Raw genomic sequence first — 22,314 nt, 5'->3', positions numbered from 1 at the left:
AAATGCAAATGGTAGGTTTAAAATTAACAAACCAGTAACACACTCCTTATCAAATTTGTCATTTATTACAAACATCCTTTGTTCTATAATACAATATTTAAATATACTGCTAAATGTTAAATCACTGTTTTTACATTTCATACATATTACATAGTAATAATTATTGCACCATAAAAGTTAGCTGAGTCTTTATAAATAAAATGGCTGCCCCTAGCTTGAATGCATTACTATTTCCTTTATTAGTTGCTTAGCTCAAATTGAAATAAATAATCAGGAATAGATAAAAAAAATCACTTCTGGAGCAAAAAAGGGAATGCAGGAGTTCTAAGATTATCTCTTATTTGAAGCTTGTCATTATTATAATAATAAACAAATTTTATATAAAATTTCTGTTTTAACTTTTTTCCAGGAATGACATGATCTTATCTTACCATAAATTGAAATACTGTTGGATATGAAAGAATAGTGAAATACATATTATTTATTATCTTAAAAATTAAACTTACTCTTTATATTGGGGATCTGATTTGGATCTTACTAAGTTGTCTACTTGATACAAAGTTTCGTGATAAATACAATATCATACACATTTGCTTGATAGTTATATACATTGTAGTTAGAGGTAGATTTTAGGAATAATAAATATCAATTTGTAGATTAGCTGCATTTATACAAAAGAACCAGTTTCTAGTTTTATTTGATAACATAGCTATACAATATTTCCCTGTAATTGTTTCTTGGATATAACCTAAAGCAACTCAAAATAACTTAGACTAAACAAATTTATGTTTCTAATATAATATATTAAAATGCAGGTGATTTAATCTATATTCCCAAAATTTGAATGACTCGTAGATTGTTTTTGTTCATCTTAAATAATTATTATTGTACTTTCTTAACAGAAGTTTAGAACAAATTTCAAATTGTATATACAGACAATGTTTTAGTTTAGGCAGAGGACGGCCATGTGCATTTAAACCTATTCACTTAGGACTTAGGACATACTTACAAAATATCATTGTCTAAACATATCAACAAGTTTTATCTACACACTTTTCTAAATTATCACAACACAATGTCAGGGCTCTCAAGTGGATCAGGACTGCTGCTACTCTAAGAAAAATCAATACAAAACATGATTAATCTCATGCACTTTCAAAAGCATAAACTGTGTAACCAACTATGAACCATATTACTTAATAATAGGTTACTCTGAAAGGGACAATATTATGTTAATGCTATTAAATAGCTTGCTAGTGTTATGGAATACATTTTTTATTAAACATATTTTAACCAATAAACATGTTGAGTTTTAAAAACAATTTTGATTAAATTCAGTATAAGTTGTTTCTATAAAGTATAAATATAAATCCAACTCTTAAGTACAACTAATGAGTGTGTAGCAAAATTAGTTCCTGAATTTAAAAAAAAGGTTCAAGATCAAAAATCTGTTTTTTCAGTTAACATGGCCACTCTTATTTCCTATTCAAGACATTTTGATATTATATACAGGGTAATTTCAGTATTTGGGAATTCCTCTTTTAAAATAACAGAAGTTTATTCCTAAAGGCTAAACCTGGTTAGGAAATTATGTATCATAATTTTTAACAGTCTTTTTTAATGTATATTAGTGTTTCGTTACCCCGAGTTAGACAAAAGTTTGAGCGTCACAATAGTGACTTCTTTTCTGACATTTACTTGGTTTAAGACTGACAAGGGAAGTTCTTTGTATTTAATTAAGTTAATACTTATTACCAATTTCACCAGCTGTGCTAAGACCAAAAGACATGTTTTGTGACTAATAAAGAGTTTAAAGTCAAAGCAAAAGTGAAATAAATACTAATAAAAAATACTCAAACTTATAAATTTATTAAATAGTCACCATTTTTTAACTAATCTAAATGGAACTTATATTTTGTTAAATGTTGTACGGACTCAAAAAACCTTGAAATATTCATAAAACAATCCACCCCCAAGACCAAGACATCTATCACTTACCAGTGGAGTGAGTCGGTCACAGGAGAGGAAGATCGCAAGAGTCCGTCGGCAGACTGTAGTTGAGTAGCCTAAGGTTGACAGGACTCTTGTCCAGGACCAATCTCTGCAGACAACCGTTGAAGTTGAGGTAGTAGGAGGACGGCAGACCAGGGGGTAGTGTAGGCGCTCCTCCTGGAAAATTCATGGATCAGTTGAAGACAATGTAACAATCTGATTATGTTGATGTAAACGGCATTGTGAAGTGAAATTTGCTGATATCTGTTTAATCTTATTTTTTTAATTGTGTGTTTTAACGTCATTGGTATTAGGTGTTTTGTAAGATACCAGTCCAAACCCTGGTCTATGCGCACGATAAGCTGTTTCAGCTATGATGCAACCATGGTCTAAGTATAAACCTGGCCCTCGTAAAAAAACCCCTGGTCTAGTTATTATCCTATGTCGACCTTATGTTAGATTGCATCATAAGCCAAATGGCATTTGGGTCTAGAATCTATTTCACTTGGCATTGAACCTGAAACCTTCAGATGTGAAGGCAAACACTCTATATCCACTCTTCAACACAGCTATTAAATGGTGTTGAAAACAGTGGATTCTGTCATCAATCTTGGAGCCTGACTATGATTTTAAAACCTCAAATATATACAGCAGGAGGACCTTTCTTGTTCATAATCCTGTATAACAAGAAATCATTTCAAAATATGAAACTAAATTATCAGTAGGTTTATTCAACTTTTTGATCCTTAATACAGCGAAACTCTGATAATTTGGCACATTCAAAAATACTGTATCAATAAATAATCCATCTGCAATCCATAGAGATTTGAGTAATCAGCTGTAGATATACTAAAACATGTTAATAGAACAAAGGCCTTTACTTGTACAAACAACTATCACATTATTAACACATTATTCAGTGCCACTTACCTATCCACAACTGTGTGTTGGTATTAACTAAAGTTTTTCCATATTCCGCTTGTTCCTTGTCAGGAACTTCGTTGTCAACTTGAATCTGACCTCCGCGTTTCCATCTTTCGATCACCAGCGTATGCCACTCACCGTCGTTCACTTGGATCTAGAATCAAAATTTATGAATGGACAAATTTGTTAAGCTGGTGAAAGAATTAAATTATCAAAGAGCATATCATAGAGCCTTTTAATTGGACCTGCAGTTCGCAAATGCAATTTAATTCTGACAACTTCGCCCGCTGCTGTCCATCACAAACTGATACGAGCCTCTCCCACCAAACTTTGCCTGAGACAGTTGAATATCTTATGACTTCCTACACCAGACCTGACTAAGTCAAGATCCACGTTCTCAATCTTGCTATTCCTGGCAGGGAAGGGAACAACCTAGATCATTCTAGGAAACTCTCAGAAATAACCACAGTAATTTTATTTAAATCTGTTTAGTTCTGAATTAAAGTAACAAATATTTTCCTGTTTTAACAAGAACTTGCTGTATGCATGTAAACATATTCACCTTTGATCGGATATTGAGCAGTGGTATGTGCCTGCCCAGCTTAAGACTAAGTTCGGCGTATCCGTCAGTTATAGCTACAGCTACGAAGTTGCCTTGAGGGTTCTTGCCTCGCTTCAACCACAGCAGTAAACCATTGGAATCCACAGTGCGGAGGGAAACTTCAAAATGATTCCTTCTCTTGTTTCGATACCTGAAACAAATAGTTGATGATCAAACCTGTGATCTATTCTAAAATAAAATAAAATAATTTTAAAATGTATTGGTTAAGCTTTAAAGGGTTTGTTGTCTGTTGTGTATTACTAGGGTATTCAAAGAATATCCTTACTTGAAAAGTACGTTAACTGTTATATGTATAAGGTTAATAGTTAATATGTTTAAGTCATAGTAGCATATCTTATCTTGCCAATGGTTGCTGCCACAATTAGACAATTCTGCATTAGATCATAGCATTGACTTATCAGCTTACATACAATGATGTAAATATTGTTTAGTTAAGTTGTTATTTTATAGTTTATAAGACACTCTGTATTTTTTATGTATATAAAATTGACTTAGCCAATGCATTAATGTAAATCTGGCCAAATAAATTACTTATGACTTATGACTTACAATACTTATGATACGGTTATGACACACATACACTTCTACCCATACACATTTAGCTGTGTTTTCGAGTTTCAAATATTTTTTGTTTTTTAAATTTTATATACATTTACTTCAATATAGTTATAAACTACAAATTGAAATTACTATAAACTCAAAATATTTCAATCCTTTTATATTCAAGTTCAACCAATTTAGCTGTGAAATGATAAATCAATTTATTTTGAGTAAAAATTTGTGGTCAATGGGATGGAGTATTACGGTATTACTTTTGTTTAAATTACTATTAAGATACACTATTAAAACTGTTTTAAAAAGGCCAAAAGCTGGTTCTTAACAGTAGGAAAAAAATAGCCAATTGTTCCTAATTAAGGTTATTGCAATATAAATCTGTAATGAATATACATGCAAAATATTTCTGCTACTGGGAAGAAGTAATAATTATGGCAATGAATAAAAAAAACCTCAACTAACTAATTGACTGACAAATTACTATTTTCCACACTTAACTAATAAACTTACTCGTCAAAAAACACAAATTCATCTTCATCGTACATATCCTCTGTATCGTCCCCTGTTTCTCCATAATCTTCTTCAGTCTCTTCCCAATAGTCCTCCACCAGATTAGTAAAGTTAAAAGGCTCAGACATGTTAAAACTGATAGGGAAAAAGGTTAGTTGCTAAATCTATTAGTACTGTAAACAGTTAGTGACCTAGAGATGAGAAAATACATTCCCTGCAACACATTGGTGGAAAAAGAGATTTAGCAAAACACTAAAATGTAGCTGTGTTAATTGAAGGAAAGGTTTGATAGTTAAGTTTCTTTAAAAAGGCACAGAGTTAGCGATTTATTTCAATATTCATTTGCAAAATTTTGCTTGTTTCAGGTTGAGAAATCTAAATCGTTTACTTTGCAGTTCCGTTTGGTAGATTACAGGACATACTTAATTCTTTTATCTATATGCTTCTACAGAGCTTCTCATCCCACTCCAATGCGTGGAAAGCACAAGCGTTTTAAAAACTGAAACCAAGCTACAGAATATAAATAGTACAAAATGAACATTGTTTTATGTATAGTCTATAGTTCATAGGCTTTTTGGTACACAGTATAAGAATTGCAAAGCCATTTTGTGAACTAAAAGTACAAATTCTATTCAGAATTTGGGAAAACTGATTACACTTAAATTTATTATTTCTGAAAGTGAATGAAGATTTTTGAATGGTTTAAATCACTAGCTCATCAACTTTGTTACAATATTTTGACATGCATTGTTTATTTGAAATAGTTTACCTTTTGCTCTGAGAAGAGGTGAAGTGTTCCAAGTATGTGTCTCCGTTGAGCCGTATAGGTTTCTCGTTTTCAACAGCTGGAAATAACCACTTGCATTGATAAATACACTTCAGTAAAAATATTATAGAAAAATAAAAATGATAACTGATGGACAAGTTTGTAAACTATGAATTCTAGCATCTGCAATAGAAAAAAAGAAACAAAAAACAAACATTAGATTCAAAGTTTGACTGACTGGATAGACTAGTTGTTATAGTGTTGCTGATTCATTCCCTAGTGGGATAAATGCTGAAACTAGTTGCCATTTTTATTTTTAGTTGTGTTATCAGTCGTAACATTAACGTTAGGAAATGGTGTGGAAAATTATCAAAGAAATCCAAACAGTAGTTAACCAATGTTTTCACCATTTAAGATGCAGCCGGCTGTTTCTGAAACATTATTTTGATAACTGAAAAAGTGAAAAGTAAGGTTTTGTAGGCTAAGCTATCTTAATCAAAGAGTGTAATGATCATCAGTACCTGATAAACTTTATGGATTACAACATGTCTACAGTTAAGATCTAAACTTGATTTTGAGTACTCACACTGTTGGCATTGTTCACCATAGAAGCCGTCTGTGCATTTGCAGGTGAAGGTATTGAGGTTCGGCACACACACTCCATTGTTGAGACAAGGGTTGGTGGAGAGGGGACAGGGGGGTCCTTGGTACCTCCCCACCTTGTACCCCTGGAGCCCCAGCGCCGTCCACGACTGACCATTCACTAGCAGCTTTTGGATGGCACCAACCAAACCAAAAGTAACTCCAGAATCCCGACTGGTTTCAGTGAAGTTGCTGCAATAACATATTTACTACGGTAATCTACTGGTGGAAGAAATTATGCTTGTCAAGCAATTAAGTATATAGCAAACTAGACTAGGTTGATAGTTGAATATTGTAACACTAGTGCAAATGATAATATAAAATCTAGCACAAAATATATAATTAAATCACAGCTACGATTATCAAATACAGTATCACAGTGATAGTAACTTGAGTCGACAAGCCAGACGAAAGCAATCTTGCTTATTCAAGACCAGTCTGCACTTTATTCTCAGAGCAGTCCCCGCTGGCTGAACCATAACTTATGGCATGTAACGTTAGGTACTTCTCACTCTCTTTGGATCAATGCTGCTCAGATTAGCTGTCTATAATGACAGCAATTTAAAAGTTTGAAAGAAAGTTAACTGAAACCTAACTCATGATGGGTCCAACAAAATAGTACATTAACTTTTTCAAACATCATTTGTACTAAATGATGGTTCCATGAAAGAATCAGCCTTATGTGGTGAGTCGGTGGCTCTCAGTCGGTAGCGTCGCGGACTTCGGGCCCAAGGCAGTAGTGTCGTGGGTTCGGATCCTGGTCACTGCCACTAACTTTTATCAGTATAGTTCACCTTTGTACTGTACCGGCTCACCCCTTGCTTTGCTGGATACGTTCCACGCACAGATCTGTAGTCTATGTGGACGGGCAAATGCAAGGTTAAAAGAGGCCGCCAACCTCTTTAAAAAAAAAAAATAAAATAAAATGTCAACAACAACTACTACTAGCTGACCATGAAAAACAACTGTCTAAAAATGAAAAGTAAGTGTAAGCAAAATACTTACGGAACACTGCCAATATAGAGGGGCAGCTCTAGATTCAGCTCATTCAGTGGAGCGCCTGACATTCCATGAACCACGGAGCCGTTATCTAGCTGTAACACTCCATCTTTGTCTAGTCTGCTGGCTTGCACAATGTGCCACACTCCTAGTTGGACCTTCTCCGGCGTTCTGTCACAAAAGAAGAAAAGAGTCAATCATGTGACTTGCATATGAACACATTTAGGAACTATACATTTACATTTATTTGTGTTGAAGGAGAAAACACATTAACATTGCTGAGTGACTCATAGAAGCATTATAGAAGTCCACCTGTAAGCTATGGGTAGATCTTTTGGAAATGGTTTCGCAACTGGATTTTGTCTTAGAAGAACTATAAAAGTGTATATAAGCGAGTGGCTGGTTACAGTGCTCTACAAAATCAAAAGGTACCGTATCTGACTTGATCCTGAGAAAAATCAGTAGTTGGTTTTATGTTAGTTTGAAACTTAACCTGCCTCTCCTGAGATATGCCATTGACTATAAAAAGACTTTAAACTATTCTGTGGATAGTCAATGGATATGACGGATCCAGCAAGAGATTGCTAAAATAAAAGAATTACTGTACCCGAGTAGGCCTACTGATCATTTAAAACTGAAATTAGTTTGAGCTCTTAGTGGGTTTTAAATAATAATTTTTCCCCTATGCTAATGATATTTTAAGAAAGAACCACTAACACTTTCATGGGAAGCCGTCAAGAGCTCTTAATTTACTGTTGATATGTGAAGAATTTAAATCACATCACTCGCACCAAGGTTGTCAGACACTATCCAGACTTTTACAAGAATTATTTAAGTAAACTTACGTTAAGTTAGCAACTCCACTGCCTAGGTTGAACTTAAACTGTACATGTCTATTGATGATGTTCAGAGCTATGAAATCTCCACGTCCCGTGGTCAGTTGACCGTTGTACAGCAGCACTCCATTTTCTGCTTTGCTCATGAACCAAACTTCAATCGCAAACGCTCTTCCAACGTTTTCAAGTTTTCTGGCCTCCAAGTAAGATTCCCCGTTGAACTCTGGTATTGCCAACTCGTTTTGGGCTGAAATACATAAAAATGATAGCACTGCATGGATTTGTTATCCTCACTAGAAGAAGATAATTTTAGTATGACTGATATAGAGTGTATTTTGGTCACTGAGCTAGAACTATAACTGTAGGTAGCACTGACACAGCATTATTTTTTTTATAGGTTTATAAACTTGACATTAAAAGAAGCAGAAAGAATCTAATAAGTGCACTGGCACTCTTAAGTGACTGGATGTGAATCACACATAAAAACAGCCTTGAGAATTTACATTAGGTTGAGAAGTCTACATGACTATTTGATAGTAAGTACCTATTTATTAACAAATTACAAACAAATTCAAAGCATCTTATCTTAATTATATTTATGTTTGGTTGTGTAATTTTTAATTTTCACTACACTGACCTTGGTGGCATTCGTCCCCAGGCAGACATTTGCAGGTGAAGCCTCCTTGCTGCAGAGGCTCACAGGACGTGCCAAGGACACAAGGATTCACCACGCAAGGATCAATCCTGATCTCACACAGTGATCCTGCAAACAAGAACCGTACAGTTGCAGTGGTATGTTTACATCATTCTAAATCCCAAGTTGATTACACTGTCAGTTTTTGTTTAAAGGTTTATCACCATTATAAACATAAGTTTGACAGCAGAGCCGTCCCTAGTGTTAGCGGCGCCCGGAGCAAACGTAGTCGTGGCGCCCCCTCCCCCCCAGTAATAGTCGCATTCGCATATTTTTAATACTATGTTAATACAAATAGTCGCGGCACGGCGCCTCCTCAGCCGCGGCACCCGGGCCAGCATGCCCCGGTTGCCCTCCCCTTTGGACGGCCCTGTTTGACAGGTGTTTTGCTGATAGAGAAGGCAACAATGAATCATAAACGTAAAACTATATGTTGGTTAAGAGTTTGACACACAAAAATATATTCTTAAAAACATATAAATTAGGAAAAGATACTCATCTTCATCTCCATTTTTTTAATTATTCTTAAAAAACTTTTTTATTGTTATATATTATTTAGATGAGTTCTAATTGTTGCTTGGGGTTGGACTCGGTAAACATCCAAAATTACTGTATTTAAACTTACTACAAATATTTTATTCTAATACTAGTTATTTGGTTCTAACATATAACAACAATTGTATAAACTGACCTGTGTAGTGTGGGGAACAGGCGCAAGTGAAGTTACTTTCACTGGTGAAAATGCAAGTAGCTGTGTTCAGACAAGGCAGACTAGCGCAAGGGTTTGTCCCACATTCTCTAATGTTGTGTACAGACTCCACCATCCAATCTCTACCATCCTCCAGCTCCACCACCTTGCGACCGACCTTCAGACGACGGATACAACCTGAGAAGCCCATGCTGGTCCCGATGTTCTCAGACACCCTGTAATATTAGTCATTGAAGTACATATTGTCCTCAAATAATGTTAAATTCAGGAGTGAAACATTCCTAAAAGAGTGTTCACAAAAAACTTATTTTGAAATAATTTGGTTTTCTGTGTTCACTAAAGCGGAGTAGTTCAAAACTGTGCTTCCAGATTGCAGCACATGCTAACAGGAAGGAGTAAATATTGGTATTTAGGAGTAAATGGTTGTATGCTAAGGATTGGTTATGGTTATATTTTTATAGATCGATATATTGGCCGTTGGGAAACGGTATAGAATTCCAGCAAATCAAAAATTACAACATTAGTCGACATAACATGCAACACTACAAACTTTGCACATCAACCACAGCAAAAACCTATCTTACAAAGGCAACCTGATATATTTCAATTCTCAGACCACTTACAAGGAACCCATCAAGACAGTACTGACAAGATGACTTCTGGAAAGAACATACTTTAAAGGGAGGGAATTTCTCATGGACCAACAATCTACGATTCCAACACAAACTGCGTCCCATTCTTCTGTAGTATTATCAAAGTCTATTATCTGTCTTACTCACTTTTTGATGGAAGTGGGCACATATCCAACAAAGGCGTCCTCTAGGAGATCCAGTGCCCGAAGAGTGCCTTGTGATTGTCCAGCTACAGCCTCACTATTGTCCACTTGCAGTATCCCGTCACGTTGGTAGCGCTTGGCGATCACTCGGTGGTATTTGTGCAGCTGTACTCGCTCCAGTGACGTCAACACCACCGGCCCACTGCCCAGGTTGTAGCGGAACTCTATAAACCTGTGACAAGTGGCAAGTCCAATGTAGCGCAGAATAATTTGCCTGGGAATAAATGCTTAGTACCTAATTGATCAAACTATAATTAATGTAAAATTTGATTTTTTATATTCAAAATGTCAATCATAGATTTTGAAATATCTTTAGAAAGCCAAACATGTCAAAGTCAAATAATCTAACATTTAAAAAATGTATTAAAAATAATAGTTGGAATTTGATATTTGTTTTATATACAAATAAAAATGTTATACATTTTCAAAATAAAATTTTGTTGTGTAAATCGTTAAGTTCAGCAATAATTTGTCAGGCACTTGTTACCTAAAATGTAAACCTATCTAAATGTTTGGTTACCCGTTAACAATTGCTAGGGAGACGAAATCTCCGGTTCCATCAGCATGCTGTTGATTGTAGAACAAGATCCCGTCATTGGAGTACGTTTTAAACTCAATCTCAATACTGAGTTTGTGGTAGGCTTTGAGTTTTTTTAGTCTTGCATACGATTTTCCGCCAAAGGCTGCCACCTCTATACCTGAAACAGAAATTTTAATGGTTAATTGTATTTCTCTTGTAAGTCTTCCTCAGCTAATAATTGCCAGAGATTATTCCAATTAAAAAAAAAATTGTACTTTGTACTTGTGTTATTTTTTAGATAAAAGAGAAAAGAAAAACATGGTTTTATTACGTTAAAAAAGTGTTTTTTTTTACTTACTTCTTGGTATGAGAACATCTGTGCACATAAGTCCTCCGAAATACTTGGTGCAGTGACATAGAAACGCTCCAGCATCCAAGTCCTCACATGTACCTCCATTGGCACAGGGGTTGGAGTCACAGGCAAACACCTTGGGGAGTGGGTGGTTTGGTTTGTTTTCTGAAAAGCAATATGAATCAAAAACATTTTAGTGATCATTAGTCTATAACTGATCATGCTGATAGAACAGGTAACAGTTATAGTATATATTTCACTACTATAGTCCTGAAAGCAACCCATTTGGGGACCACAAAATCCTAGATACTACGGGAAATCTCATAAATACATTTTGATGTTTTAAACCGCTACGCAAAGACTGTTCAAAAACACAACAGTCAACAGATTTACAAGAATTTTTTTGTTTAAAATCTGTTACAAACGGTTTTCCATACTATAGAGAATACTAATGCACACTTGTAATTCTTTTGAAAACTTTAATATGTTTTGGGTGATGTATTCTTTTTCAGTTTCATTAGTTCACTCAGTTTATACTCTATGTATAAAATACAACATGATGAGTTTGAAGTTAAACATCATCATCATCATCTTTATTTCAAACATGGCTTATGTTTCATGGTGGTATGTGGCATTCTGAATTTTAGGAAAATCAATCCTATAATTATTTGAATTTGCAAACAGTCAATAGTTATGAAACAAGTTTGCTCCTTTTACTCATTTTAAATTTAAAATGATTGATAACGATTCTCGAAAAACGTTTTACCTATGCAATGTTGTCTGTCCAGCGACTGTGTGTGATTGGTTCCACAAATGCAAGCTCCACCTATACACACACTGTGGTTGATGGTACAGTCACTATCAGTAGAGCACAGGTCCCCTAGCAGGGCGGTGAACACCTGAACTGTAGCCGGGGTCGCCTGACTACCGGAAAGTTGGAACACACCTGCCAAAACAGAACACTTCAGTCAGGTGTATGATTGACTTTTTGGATACTGTTAGACTTCCATTTGCTGTTTTATGTTTGTTTTACAAGTGTGCTTGTTGACCAATGCTTTATTATTAAGGGTGGATATTAGAATATGTGTTCTGCTCTTTGTTGTACCTAATATAAGAGGATACGTTTGCAAAATATAGTTGTTAAGTTGGTCAAATAACAAGAAACAAACAGCCAAATAAACATCCTTAAAATAAACCAGAAAAAACATATATAGCCTATAGTTTCAAATTATCTTCCAGAGGTCCATAAGGATGACGTACATCTAAAGTAAGCATTCGCATTATCTATGTACTTTATAAATAAAATTGTAATAAATCAATATTTGTCTGTTTTTGGATCAGCGATTTGTCTCATTTAATATCTAAAGACTTTTGTCCACCCATACAGTCTACAAGTAAAGAAACAATTTTCAAAATTTTCATTTTGGGACATTTAGAATGCTAAAAATATAAACATGCAAAAGTGGAATCAGGAACAAATAAACATTCAATATGTCACTTTTACATATATAAAAAAAATTATGACAAGTCTAAATAAAATTAATTCCATACATAAAGTAGACCAACAATACTAATATGCAAAGAGGATGCAAAAAAGGTATGAAAATTGTGAATGGAAAAACAGTATTCTACAGTATTATTACCAAACAACAAAATAATACATCAATAATATGAGATTTAGTCAAACAAGTTGGTTCTGATGATGCTAAGCCAAACCCTTACTTGGAACCACAAAAAAAAAAAAATATATATAAAAAATAAACAGTACAGTGGTCTTAGTGGTGACTTAAGAATATGTGAGTTTGTGTTGGAGGCAGTTTGATCTACCTAAACAAATCCTGATTCAACATCTGATTCAAACAAATCCAAACTAAATTTAGTTAACTCTGTTACCTAGTAAAATTTTTAGTTATATTATAAGTTTATTATTTAAAAATTGTCTGAATCACTAAAAAAGCGAACACAAGGTTTATTTTACCTGTGCTTCAGTCCAACAACCCTGTGTTGTTGCAGTGGTGGCAATTGTACTCAAGGATTTATCGTTTAAAAAACAAACTCGGTCCCTCCAGAGTTGGGGTCCTCATTACCCTAGTGGAAGAGATCAATATATATCAATACAAAAATTGTATATTGATACATATTGATACGTATGTGTATTTGGGCCAATACACATCAATACACATCAATACATATCAATACAAGTAAATAGGAGAGTCCTTAGCTTTTTTGAAAATAATTTGTAGCTTGTTAAAAAACCATTTTTAATTTGTTTCAAAACATTATATAATATCAACTATGCACTAAAAATAAAATAAAAATTAAAAAGTAAAAAAATTCTTGGCAAAAAGTTCAGAGGGATCCCGAGGTTTGAACCGGGGACTCCAGCATGGAAGCCGATTGTCTTAGCCATTACACCACGGACGCTTCATGTTGGACTGAGTAATGATAGCCATTTTGAATGCGAGAAGCTGTGTTAGGCCTCATAATTTGAAAAAGATTTTCAACGGCATTTGTGTCATTTTCAAGCATGTACCTATATGCTTTAACATGTTTCAAAACTGTTTTATTACCAGTTCAAACTGTTTTCTTGCTACTTGGGTGATATGAATAGTGTCAATACAATTTATTTTTATTGATTTCTAGAAATAAGGAATTCAATAATGAATTTGTGAGGCATTTTTATCCCTAACGATAACCCAATAAGCAAAAAAATTGTTTAAAGTTGTCGAAAGCTGTATTACAATAATTGTTGTATAACAATTTTAAAACATTTTGATTTAAACTTCATATTACAACAATTTTGATATAAGATTGAAACAATTTTAAAATTGTTTAACAATAAGTTTTTTGGAGTTGAAAAAAATAAGTTTCAATACAAGCTGTAACTGTTTTTCAACAATTTTAAAATTGTTTTACAACCACTTTTTTGAAATTTAAGAAAATCAGTTTTAATACAAGTTGTAAACTGTTTTACAACAATTTTAATGTTTAGCAATCAGTTTTTGGCAGTTTAAAAAATAATTTTTAATACAAGTTGTAACTGTTTTTGCAACAATTTTAAAATTATATATTTTTAAATTACCTATATTGAGTTTTAGGTACCTCAGCTAACGCCTATGACCTAGAACTAGAGTTTTTCCTTTTTTCAAAAAATAACATTTTTATTACCGTACTGTTTATTTTACAAAGTTTACATTGGTATTTTGTATAATCCATAATGTTCATATGTGGTACTTTTTAGAGATATTTTGCATTGTATTTATCCGTATAGATGTCTATTGATTTATATTTACATCTAACATATTTAAAAAATATTCTCTATTGATATCAATGAACGATTTGTTTGCTCTAATCATCTATCCTACTACTAATATTATAAATGAGAAAGTTTGGATGTATAGATGTATGGATGTATGGATGTATGTTTGTGACAAGTGAACGCGAAAAATACTGGTCGGATTGGGCTGAAATTTGGCATGATGATAGCTCACATTCCCGATTAACATATAGGCATATTCTTATTTCAAAAATCCTTTCGGGCTCCGCCCCAGTGGCTCTGGAGTTTTCCGTGTTAACCTTATGAGAAATGGAATTATTGAATCTTAACAGCTGTTTCAATTAAACAAGTTGGTTCTGTTCTATGATGTTCAATAGCATTAAAGTTACAAGGATTACTAACAGGGTGCATCACTTTTTTTACATTTATGACAACAGCTAATTTGCAACCAAAAGGTGAGTGAGCGTAGCGAACGAACTTCAACCTGGAGGCGAGTTAGCGTAGGGAACGAGCTAACCTGAAGGCAAGTGAGCGCAGCGAACGAGCTCCAACCTAAAGGTGAGTGAGCGTAGCGAACGAGCTCCAACCTAAAGGTGAGTGAGCGTAGCAAACATACTTTAACCAGGATGTGATTGAGCCATGCGAACGAGATAATCTTGAAAATTAAGAAGTTAAACGGGGCAAAGCCCGCGGGTTACAGCTAGTATTGATATATTTTATGTTTAAAGATGTCTAGTGATATGTATTGACTAAGTTTTCAGTGATGTCTATTTGTTTATATTTACTTGTAATGATATCCATGAACATCTATTGATATCACTAAGCATCTAGTGATATCAATAGATTTTTTCTATTGATTTCTATTGATGTCTTCCACTAGGGTAGGGTTTGGATTAAAATAAACAACAAACACAGGGCATGTGTGTAAACAAGTTTTTATGTTTAAATGTATATTTAAGTGTTTTATTAAAATCCTAATGATAACCACCCAACATCTTATGTCATAGGACCACCCAACTTGACGTTTTTTAGACTTTTTTTAAATATTCACAAGTACAAAACAGCTGTAGTCTCTGCGACATCACAGGATCAAACGATGGAAGCACATGTGAAATACACCTTGAACTTATCTTAGTTCTAAAGCATGCTGAACAGAGTTACAACCACAGAGTTACCTCTATTCTTGCCTGGAGTTATGAAGTGATTGACCTCAGTGCCGTGTCTGTTGAAGTATTGCCTCGGCTCAGGCATGAGAAGGTGTCTTGTGGACTTGGACAGGGGCGAACTGACGTCCTCGGGCTCCGTAAACCTAACACCTGACGTCCACTTCACAGGCCACTCTGTACCTGCTAGCATGTCCTCTGGAAAGCACATGAATAAGGGTTAAAGTTGAGATAACTTTTTAAACCATTATTTTTGTATGTTTGTACAAAGAATTAGAATTGATTTTGAAAAAAAATTGCTTGTTAATCCACAAACTTGTTAAAGAATCTTTTAAATTAGATAATATCCAGTTATTTTAATAATTTATATTTATACAGTGTTTATGGGTAATAATAACATTGTCAATAACATAAACTGACCTGTGCAGGCTCCCATAGCCTGAACTGACACATCCTTCTGATATCTGCATGCATAGAGCTTCAACTGGCATTCAGAACCATAAGTTTGACCATCACTTCCGCACACCATTTGCTGAAAAATATCAAATATCTTTATTCTACCCCTAATACAGTACAAGTACCTATATAAGTATACCGGTAACTTAATCTTTTATTTAATTTCTTTAACTTAAATCTGTGTTAGAAATTCTCTAGTTTATCGTGTACTATACAGGGTGAGTTTTAATTGTCCCCCCCCCCAACTTTTTTCTACATTTTTTCAAATATCAATCCCAGACCACTTCCAAACATTGTTGGATAGTAAGTACTTCATTTTGACAAGGTGGTCATTTCCGGCCGCCATCTTGGATCCGCCATATTGGATGCAAATTTTTTTTTTCAAATGTAAAGGTGGGGTTGTGACCCATTATTTCGAACTAACTTTTTACCCTGATTACAATGCCGAAAACCGTTTTTAAAAATCTTGATTCATTCTAAAGTTATGAGGGCTTTTTAAAACTTTATTTTTAGCCCATTTTAACATTGTGCATTTACAAACTAAGACCATAATCTCAAAATAGTGCTAGATAAAGATAAGTATACACTACCAGTAATTGTCGACCTATTTTCACTTGGTTATGACTGATGTATTTTTTTCGGCCGCCATCTTGGATCCGCCATTTTTGAAATGTGATAAATTATTTTAAATATGAAGGGGGTGTTGTGACCCATCATTTCGAACTACTTTTTTAAGTTGAACTTAATTCCATGATCCGTTTTTCATTTTCATTTTTTGATTTTAAAATATTGACATTTTTAACAAAAAAATTTCAATATTTCATAAATAAAACTTGATAACAAAAAATGGATTGCGGCATTGAATTAAGCTTAAAAAAGTAGTTCAAAATGATGGGTCACAACACCACCTTCATATTTAAAATAATTTATCACATTTCAAAATGGTGGATCCAAGATGTCGGCCGAAAAAAATACATCAGTCATAACCAAGTGAAAATAGGTCAACAATTACTGGTAGTGTATACTTATCTTTATCTAGCACTATTTTGAGATTATGGTGTTATAGTCCTCGCCACCCTAAGTTGAGGCAGGCAAAGGCCGCACTAGATATACGCAGTGCGGCCTTGGGCTGCCTCAACTTAGGGTGGCGAGGACTATAGTTTGTAAATGCACAATGTTAAAATGGGCTTAAAAAAAGTTTTAAAAAGCCCTCATAACTTTAGAATGAATCAATATTTTTAAAAACGGTTTTCGGCATTGTAATCAGAGTAAAAAGTTAGTTCGAAATAATGGGTCACAACCCCACCTTTACATTTGAAAAAAAAATTTTGCATCCAATATGGCGGATCCAAGATGGCGGCCGGAAATGACCACCTTGTCAAAATGAAGTACTTACTATCCAACAATGTTTGGAAGTGGTCTGGGATTGATATTTGAAAAAATGTAGAAAAAAGTTGGGGGGGGGGGACAATTAAAACTCACCCTGTATAGGGTACAGTAGTTTCTAGGGACTTTACGTTATTAAACCTTAACTTTTATCAAAAAACATCATTCATGTCGTAAAGACAAGATAAACTCACAATCACCAAATGATCTTCCTCTAACCACTGCTTTAGAAAAACCCTGATGTTGTCATCTCTAACGTAACTCACAAGACGTGACAATACACACCTGAGGTTGGTCTGCTTCCTGAGGACATGTCATGGTGCACACACAGCGAGCCTGACCTCCGCTCTCTTCACACATGGCTCCCATAAAACAGGTGAGATCACCACACGACGACGGTTGTCCTGTAGCCATCTCACCCCCGTCAGCTGTTCATCATATACAATGGTCAAATCACATACTTACTCAGTGGATTCAAATCAGAGGGAATTGGAGGATATTTGGTTTGTTTGGGATGGTAATAGTAGGTGAATAAGATTGTTGGATCTCCATACAGACCAGCTTGCTCGATGCTGATGGGCAGTTAGAATAAAAAAAGCTACGTACCTGAGATACATCCGTTATGTCCCAGCAGTTGTGTTGGGTCAGTACAAGTGTCACATTTATGTCCCTGGACTCCCGGCTTGCAGACACACCTTCCTGTCATCTGTTCACAGTCCTCCCTCACTGAACCCATCATGGAACAGCTGCAAGCTAGAAAAGAAATAACAATAAATTTGAACATTAAATTTTCAGCCATTCTTAGTTTAGTATTTTCAGCTATGTCAAAAAATTTAAAATAGGTAGGCATAGAAAATGTGTGATGTTTAACTAAAGAGTTCAGATCAGTGCTCGATTTGACAATTTGTTTGAAAGAATTTGATGTCCTGGAGCTGTAACCTATTTAATGTGATTATGGTATTATTTTCATCTTTCTAAAAGAGAGACCGAAACTCTGTTCCGCCGTTTTCCCCCTCAATTCAAGCACATACTCGAGATTATCAATAAAAACATTTTGATGATAATATTTTTAATTTTTAGTCATTATAGTCACTGTATGTGGTTCATGCTTTTTAATGAAAAGCAACATAGACTTCCGGATTTCCTGTTTAGAATTTATACTATTTACTGCCGCTATTGGTAAAAAAAACAGCTATCCTTCCACTTTTGAATATAATGACCCTTCATTTGACCAACGATGATTTAGTAGTTTATAATCATAAGTAATTAGTGAACCACATGAAATCTTTTCGGATTTATAATTATTAGAGTTTTTCAGAGTTATATGTTTGTAAAATGGTTTTGCTGGTACAGTACTGATGTAATTCTGAGGCTGTAAAAAGCAATACAAAATTAAAAAATGTTAACATTTAAGAAACCCTAGTTTTAAGTAAAGATAGAATTATTCTTATCAATCTCTTACCTAATATTTCAATGGACATACATTAAAAAAAAGTCAAATCACCAGAGTCAAGAGACTATAGATACGAGATGGTTTAGTTTAGACAGAGTTCACACAATCTTGATGGCTGGAGAAAAAAAGACAAGGGTTATAAAAGTGATTGTAAAACACTTACGCAGACAGCCCTGATGGCCAGAAGTGATCTTGGGCAGACCCCAGTAGCCAGACTCACAGCGATCACACTTGAGTCCTCCGACCCCTGGCTTGCACTTGCACTGCTCCGTGTTGGGCTCACATGTCTCACTGTACGATCCTACAGCATGGTGAATAAATTGAACACATTGTTACACACTATTCCACGGAACTGAATTGAATATTTAACAGTTTTCTTTATTTTCTCTAGCAAGTTTTCATAGATTTAAAAATTAGAAGACTATTCAGCCGTAAACTCAGCTCCTTACCTATCTTGTTGCAGCCGCACAATGAAGGACATCCTGCGTTGTCAGGACCTTGGGCTGGCGACTTGTCATCAGGACAACATCCAAACCAAGAGTCATGGCAGCTCTTCAGATATACTCCGGTTTCTAGAGAACATCATTTCACGGTTAATCATTTAGAAGCTATGGATTTGAAATAACCGGTATTTTGTTTATCAAACAATAATGCTTATTTAAATTTGGATTCATTAATGGAAGGAGATGAGTTTGGAAGAGTATTTTTAAGGTTGGATTTTTAATTTGGTGCTTTTTATCAAGAAAACAATAGGCGGTGAATCTTGAACGAAGATCATTTTTTAGAAGATCAAGAAAATATATCATTAAGGATTGTCTTCCAACATAACTACTAGAAAATTTAACATTGAGAAAAAAAGTAAAAGAAATACTAATTTAATTCCTTTTGTCAATTTAAAAAGGCTCCTGGAGAACAGAACCAATAAAAGATTTGTTGAAAAATATGGAACTAAAAAACTAAGAAACTAAACAGAGGTACATTGATCCCGGTACATCGAGGTTGTATTTTTTATAGGCTACAGTGTATAAAACAGACTGTGGATTTCAAAGCTCTAGCGAGATATGAGAGTATTATTACACTTATAATTTGAGGATTTAAACAAACAAATCAGATAGAATAAAAACTAACAGACTAGAATACAATTATGGTCAACAGACAGATAAAAGAAAGAGTGATTTTGTAAGAAAATAAAATTAAATAATAAATAAATATTAATGTCCATAAAATAATAAGATAATTAATTGCAACACAGTACCGGTAATCTTTATGGGACAAATCATCGATAAATCCAGATTCAGAATGCAAAGTACGTTGATTATGTAGAAGCAGCAAAATTTAAAAAGTGTTGATTTCAATTCATGTATTGCTTAGAAACAATTCAAAATCAATGGAACTGTAAATTTATTGGCAAGTAAATGAAGAAGAAGAATTGATGAATGGGAGTGCCTTAGGTGACTAATGTAGCAGCTAGTAAGTAACACTGGATTGTTATGGAGCACCTTACTGATTAATGCCCTCTATTCATATCCATCCAAAGCCCTGTTGAATAGTAAATCACATACAAGAGTAGCTACCTGTACAGCTTTTGCATTGCATTGCTTAGGATAATTAACACCGGGTGATACATGATCACAGTGTTTCAAATTCAGATTATTTAGTTTGAGCTTTGAAAACCCTTCAATAATATGTTAATACACTTTATAAATGAAGATTCTTGATAAGGCAGATCTTATTTCAGCACATAAAATGTATTTAACTATTTACTACTATTTTTATTTAAAGATTTATTTTTGTTCTTTGTGTTTTACCAGGCATTACAGCAATACAAATTAGTCCAGTCAAGGAATGAGGTGTAGAGTGCGTGAGCAGGTAACTAAGCGATTCCTTCAGAAACTTGTTCAGGGGGCTTAGGGTGTTAACATACCAAAAGTCCTGACTCCTAGGTGGTGAGCCAGGGGGTGGAGGGGGGAAAAAGGGGGGGAGAAAGGTACGCATTATGGTTTTTTTAATTATATTTCGAAAACTATCAACTTTTTGTATACTATAGTAAATTATAAAATTGAAGAAGATTAAATTTTCTACAAGAAAAGTATATAATGTGTTTATTTTGGTTCAACAGATTACGAGTTATAACTTATTTAATTAATATCTTATTAAAATGCTCCTTCCATAAGAAATACATGTAAATTAGTGTGTGAAATGGGGCGAATCCTATCCGCCCAAAGGAAATATAACTGATATTCTGGAAATCTTGACAAAATTTCCAGTAATTTGACACTTTAATCATTAAAATTGATCCAAAATTAAGGCGAGGGTGAGGTAACAAAATGTTGAGTTTTGGTGTTTTTTTTATTGGAAATATAAAAAAAAACCTCAAATCATCCCGTTTTTAAACGCTCACCCTCGCTTTAATTTTTGATAAATTTTAATGATTTAAGTGTCAAATTACTGGAAATTTTGTCAAGATTTCCAGAATATCAGTTATATTTCCTTTGGGCGGATAGGATTCGCCCCATTTCGCATACTAATTTACATGTATTTCTTATGGAAGGAGTATTTTAATAAGATATTAATTAAATAAGTTATAACTCGTAATCTGTTGAACCAAAATAAACACATTATATACTTTTCTTGTAGAAAATTTAATCTTCTTCAATTTTATAATTTACTATAGTATACAAAAAGTTGACAGTTTTCGAAATATAATAAAAAAACCCAAAATGCGTACCTTTCTCCCCCCCCCTTTTTCCCCCCTCCACCCCCTGGCTCACCACCTAGGAGTCAGGACTTTTGGTATGTTAACACCCTAAGCCCCCTGAACAAGTTTCTGAAGGAATCGCTTAGTTACCTGCTCACGCACTCTACACCTACTTTTGGATAATTCGTTGACTGGACTAAATGTGTTTTCCTACGGTCACCTGACAAAGTGGCCTTCCTTGAACTGATTATAGCTCAGAAGGGGCTAATTTCTGCATCTACTTACTTTTGCGGCACAATTTTTACTTTTGCAGCACAATTTTTTTTGCCACACACAAGTATTCCAACTAAAGAACACAAAACAGCGTGCTTTTATTAGGCACGTAATATGTGTACGCTTGAATATAAGTTAGCAACACTTTAAGATATTACATAAACTACTATCAGCTGGTGCGGCGTTTCCCATTTCATTCAATGTTTGAATTTAACCTGACCTAAAAAAACGTGTAGTAGTGTTTGAAATACTAATTATTGATATGCTTTATAGTAACTGTAGGAAAAATTTAATATGTAAAGCGAGTGCAAACTGCCTTTGCTGCACTCGAGAAACTTTCCACACGAACCGTGCAGCAGTGCCACTTCGCCCATTAGTTACACAAATAACTATTCCTTCCAGCACCTTTTATCCATGCAATCTGTTGTTTTTTTGTTGTTTGATGTTAAACAAAACATTTATAATGAGGATGGTTTTGAAATTTTATAATGACAATGTAGTTGACTTAAAAAAAAACTTTGAATTTTGACACCAGTAGCGAAAGCCTATGTATTAATTGATTCATGTCTAAATAATAGATTTTCAGTGTCAACTACTAGTGTTAGTGATTAAAATACAAGGTAACCTTTTTTTCCTACAGTTACCTAACAAT

General features: G+C 34.3%; 1 protein-coding gene across 1 annotated transcript in view; it reads right to left on the bottom strand.

Annotated features, from left to right (window-relative positions):
• Positions 1-48: 48 nt before the first annotated feature.
• LOC128988764 (agrin-like) overlaps positions 49-22,314 on the bottom strand; it is a 510,056-nt gene continuing 487,790 nt past the window's right edge. The window contains exons 15-35 of the mRNA XM_054410381.1: positions 19,141-19,263; positions 18,855-18,992; positions 17,845-17,991; positions 17,524-17,666; positions 15,817-15,928; positions 15,409-15,594; positions 11,723-11,902; positions 10,963-11,121; positions 10,605-10,782; positions 10,029-10,256; positions 9,232-9,464; positions 8,484-8,609; positions 7,856-8,093; positions 7,017-7,181; positions 5,956-6,203; positions 5,373-5,448; positions 4,604-4,738; positions 3,479-3,668; positions 2,923-3,070; positions 1,999-2,169; positions 49-1,113 (exon numbers count right to left, since the gene is read on the bottom strand). Of these exons, the coding sequence (XP_054266356.1) occupies positions 2,015-2,169; positions 2,923-3,070; positions 3,479-3,668; positions 4,604-4,738; positions 5,373-5,448; positions 5,956-6,203; positions 7,017-7,181; positions 7,856-8,093; positions 8,484-8,609; positions 9,232-9,464; positions 10,029-10,256; positions 10,605-10,782; positions 10,963-11,121; positions 11,723-11,902; positions 15,409-15,594; positions 15,817-15,928; positions 17,524-17,666; positions 17,845-17,991; positions 18,855-18,992; positions 19,141-19,263 (3,308 nt within the window). The 3' untranslated portion in view covers positions 49-1,113; positions 1,999-2,014. The remainder of the gene's footprint in view (positions 1,114-1,998; positions 2,170-2,922; positions 3,071-3,478; positions 3,669-4,603; positions 4,739-5,372; positions 5,449-5,955; positions 6,204-7,016; positions 7,182-7,855; positions 8,094-8,483; positions 8,610-9,231; positions 9,465-10,028; positions 10,257-10,604; positions 10,783-10,962; positions 11,122-11,722; positions 11,903-15,408; positions 15,595-15,816; positions 15,929-17,523; positions 17,667-17,844; positions 17,992-18,854; positions 18,993-19,140; positions 19,264-22,314) is intronic.

This window comes from Macrosteles quadrilineatus, unplaced genomic scaffold (assembly GCF_028750875.1).
Source record: "Macrosteles quadrilineatus isolate MER2022 unplaced genomic scaffold, UCM_ALF_1.0 Scaffold_3__2_contigs__length_128488019, whole genome shotgun sequence".
Taxonomy (NCBI): Eukaryota; Metazoa; Arthropoda; class Insecta; order Hemiptera; family Cicadellidae; genus Macrosteles; species Macrosteles quadrilineatus.
The sequence above is the reverse complement of the archived record's forward strand: the minus strand, read 5'-3'. Positions and strand labels throughout refer to the sequence as shown.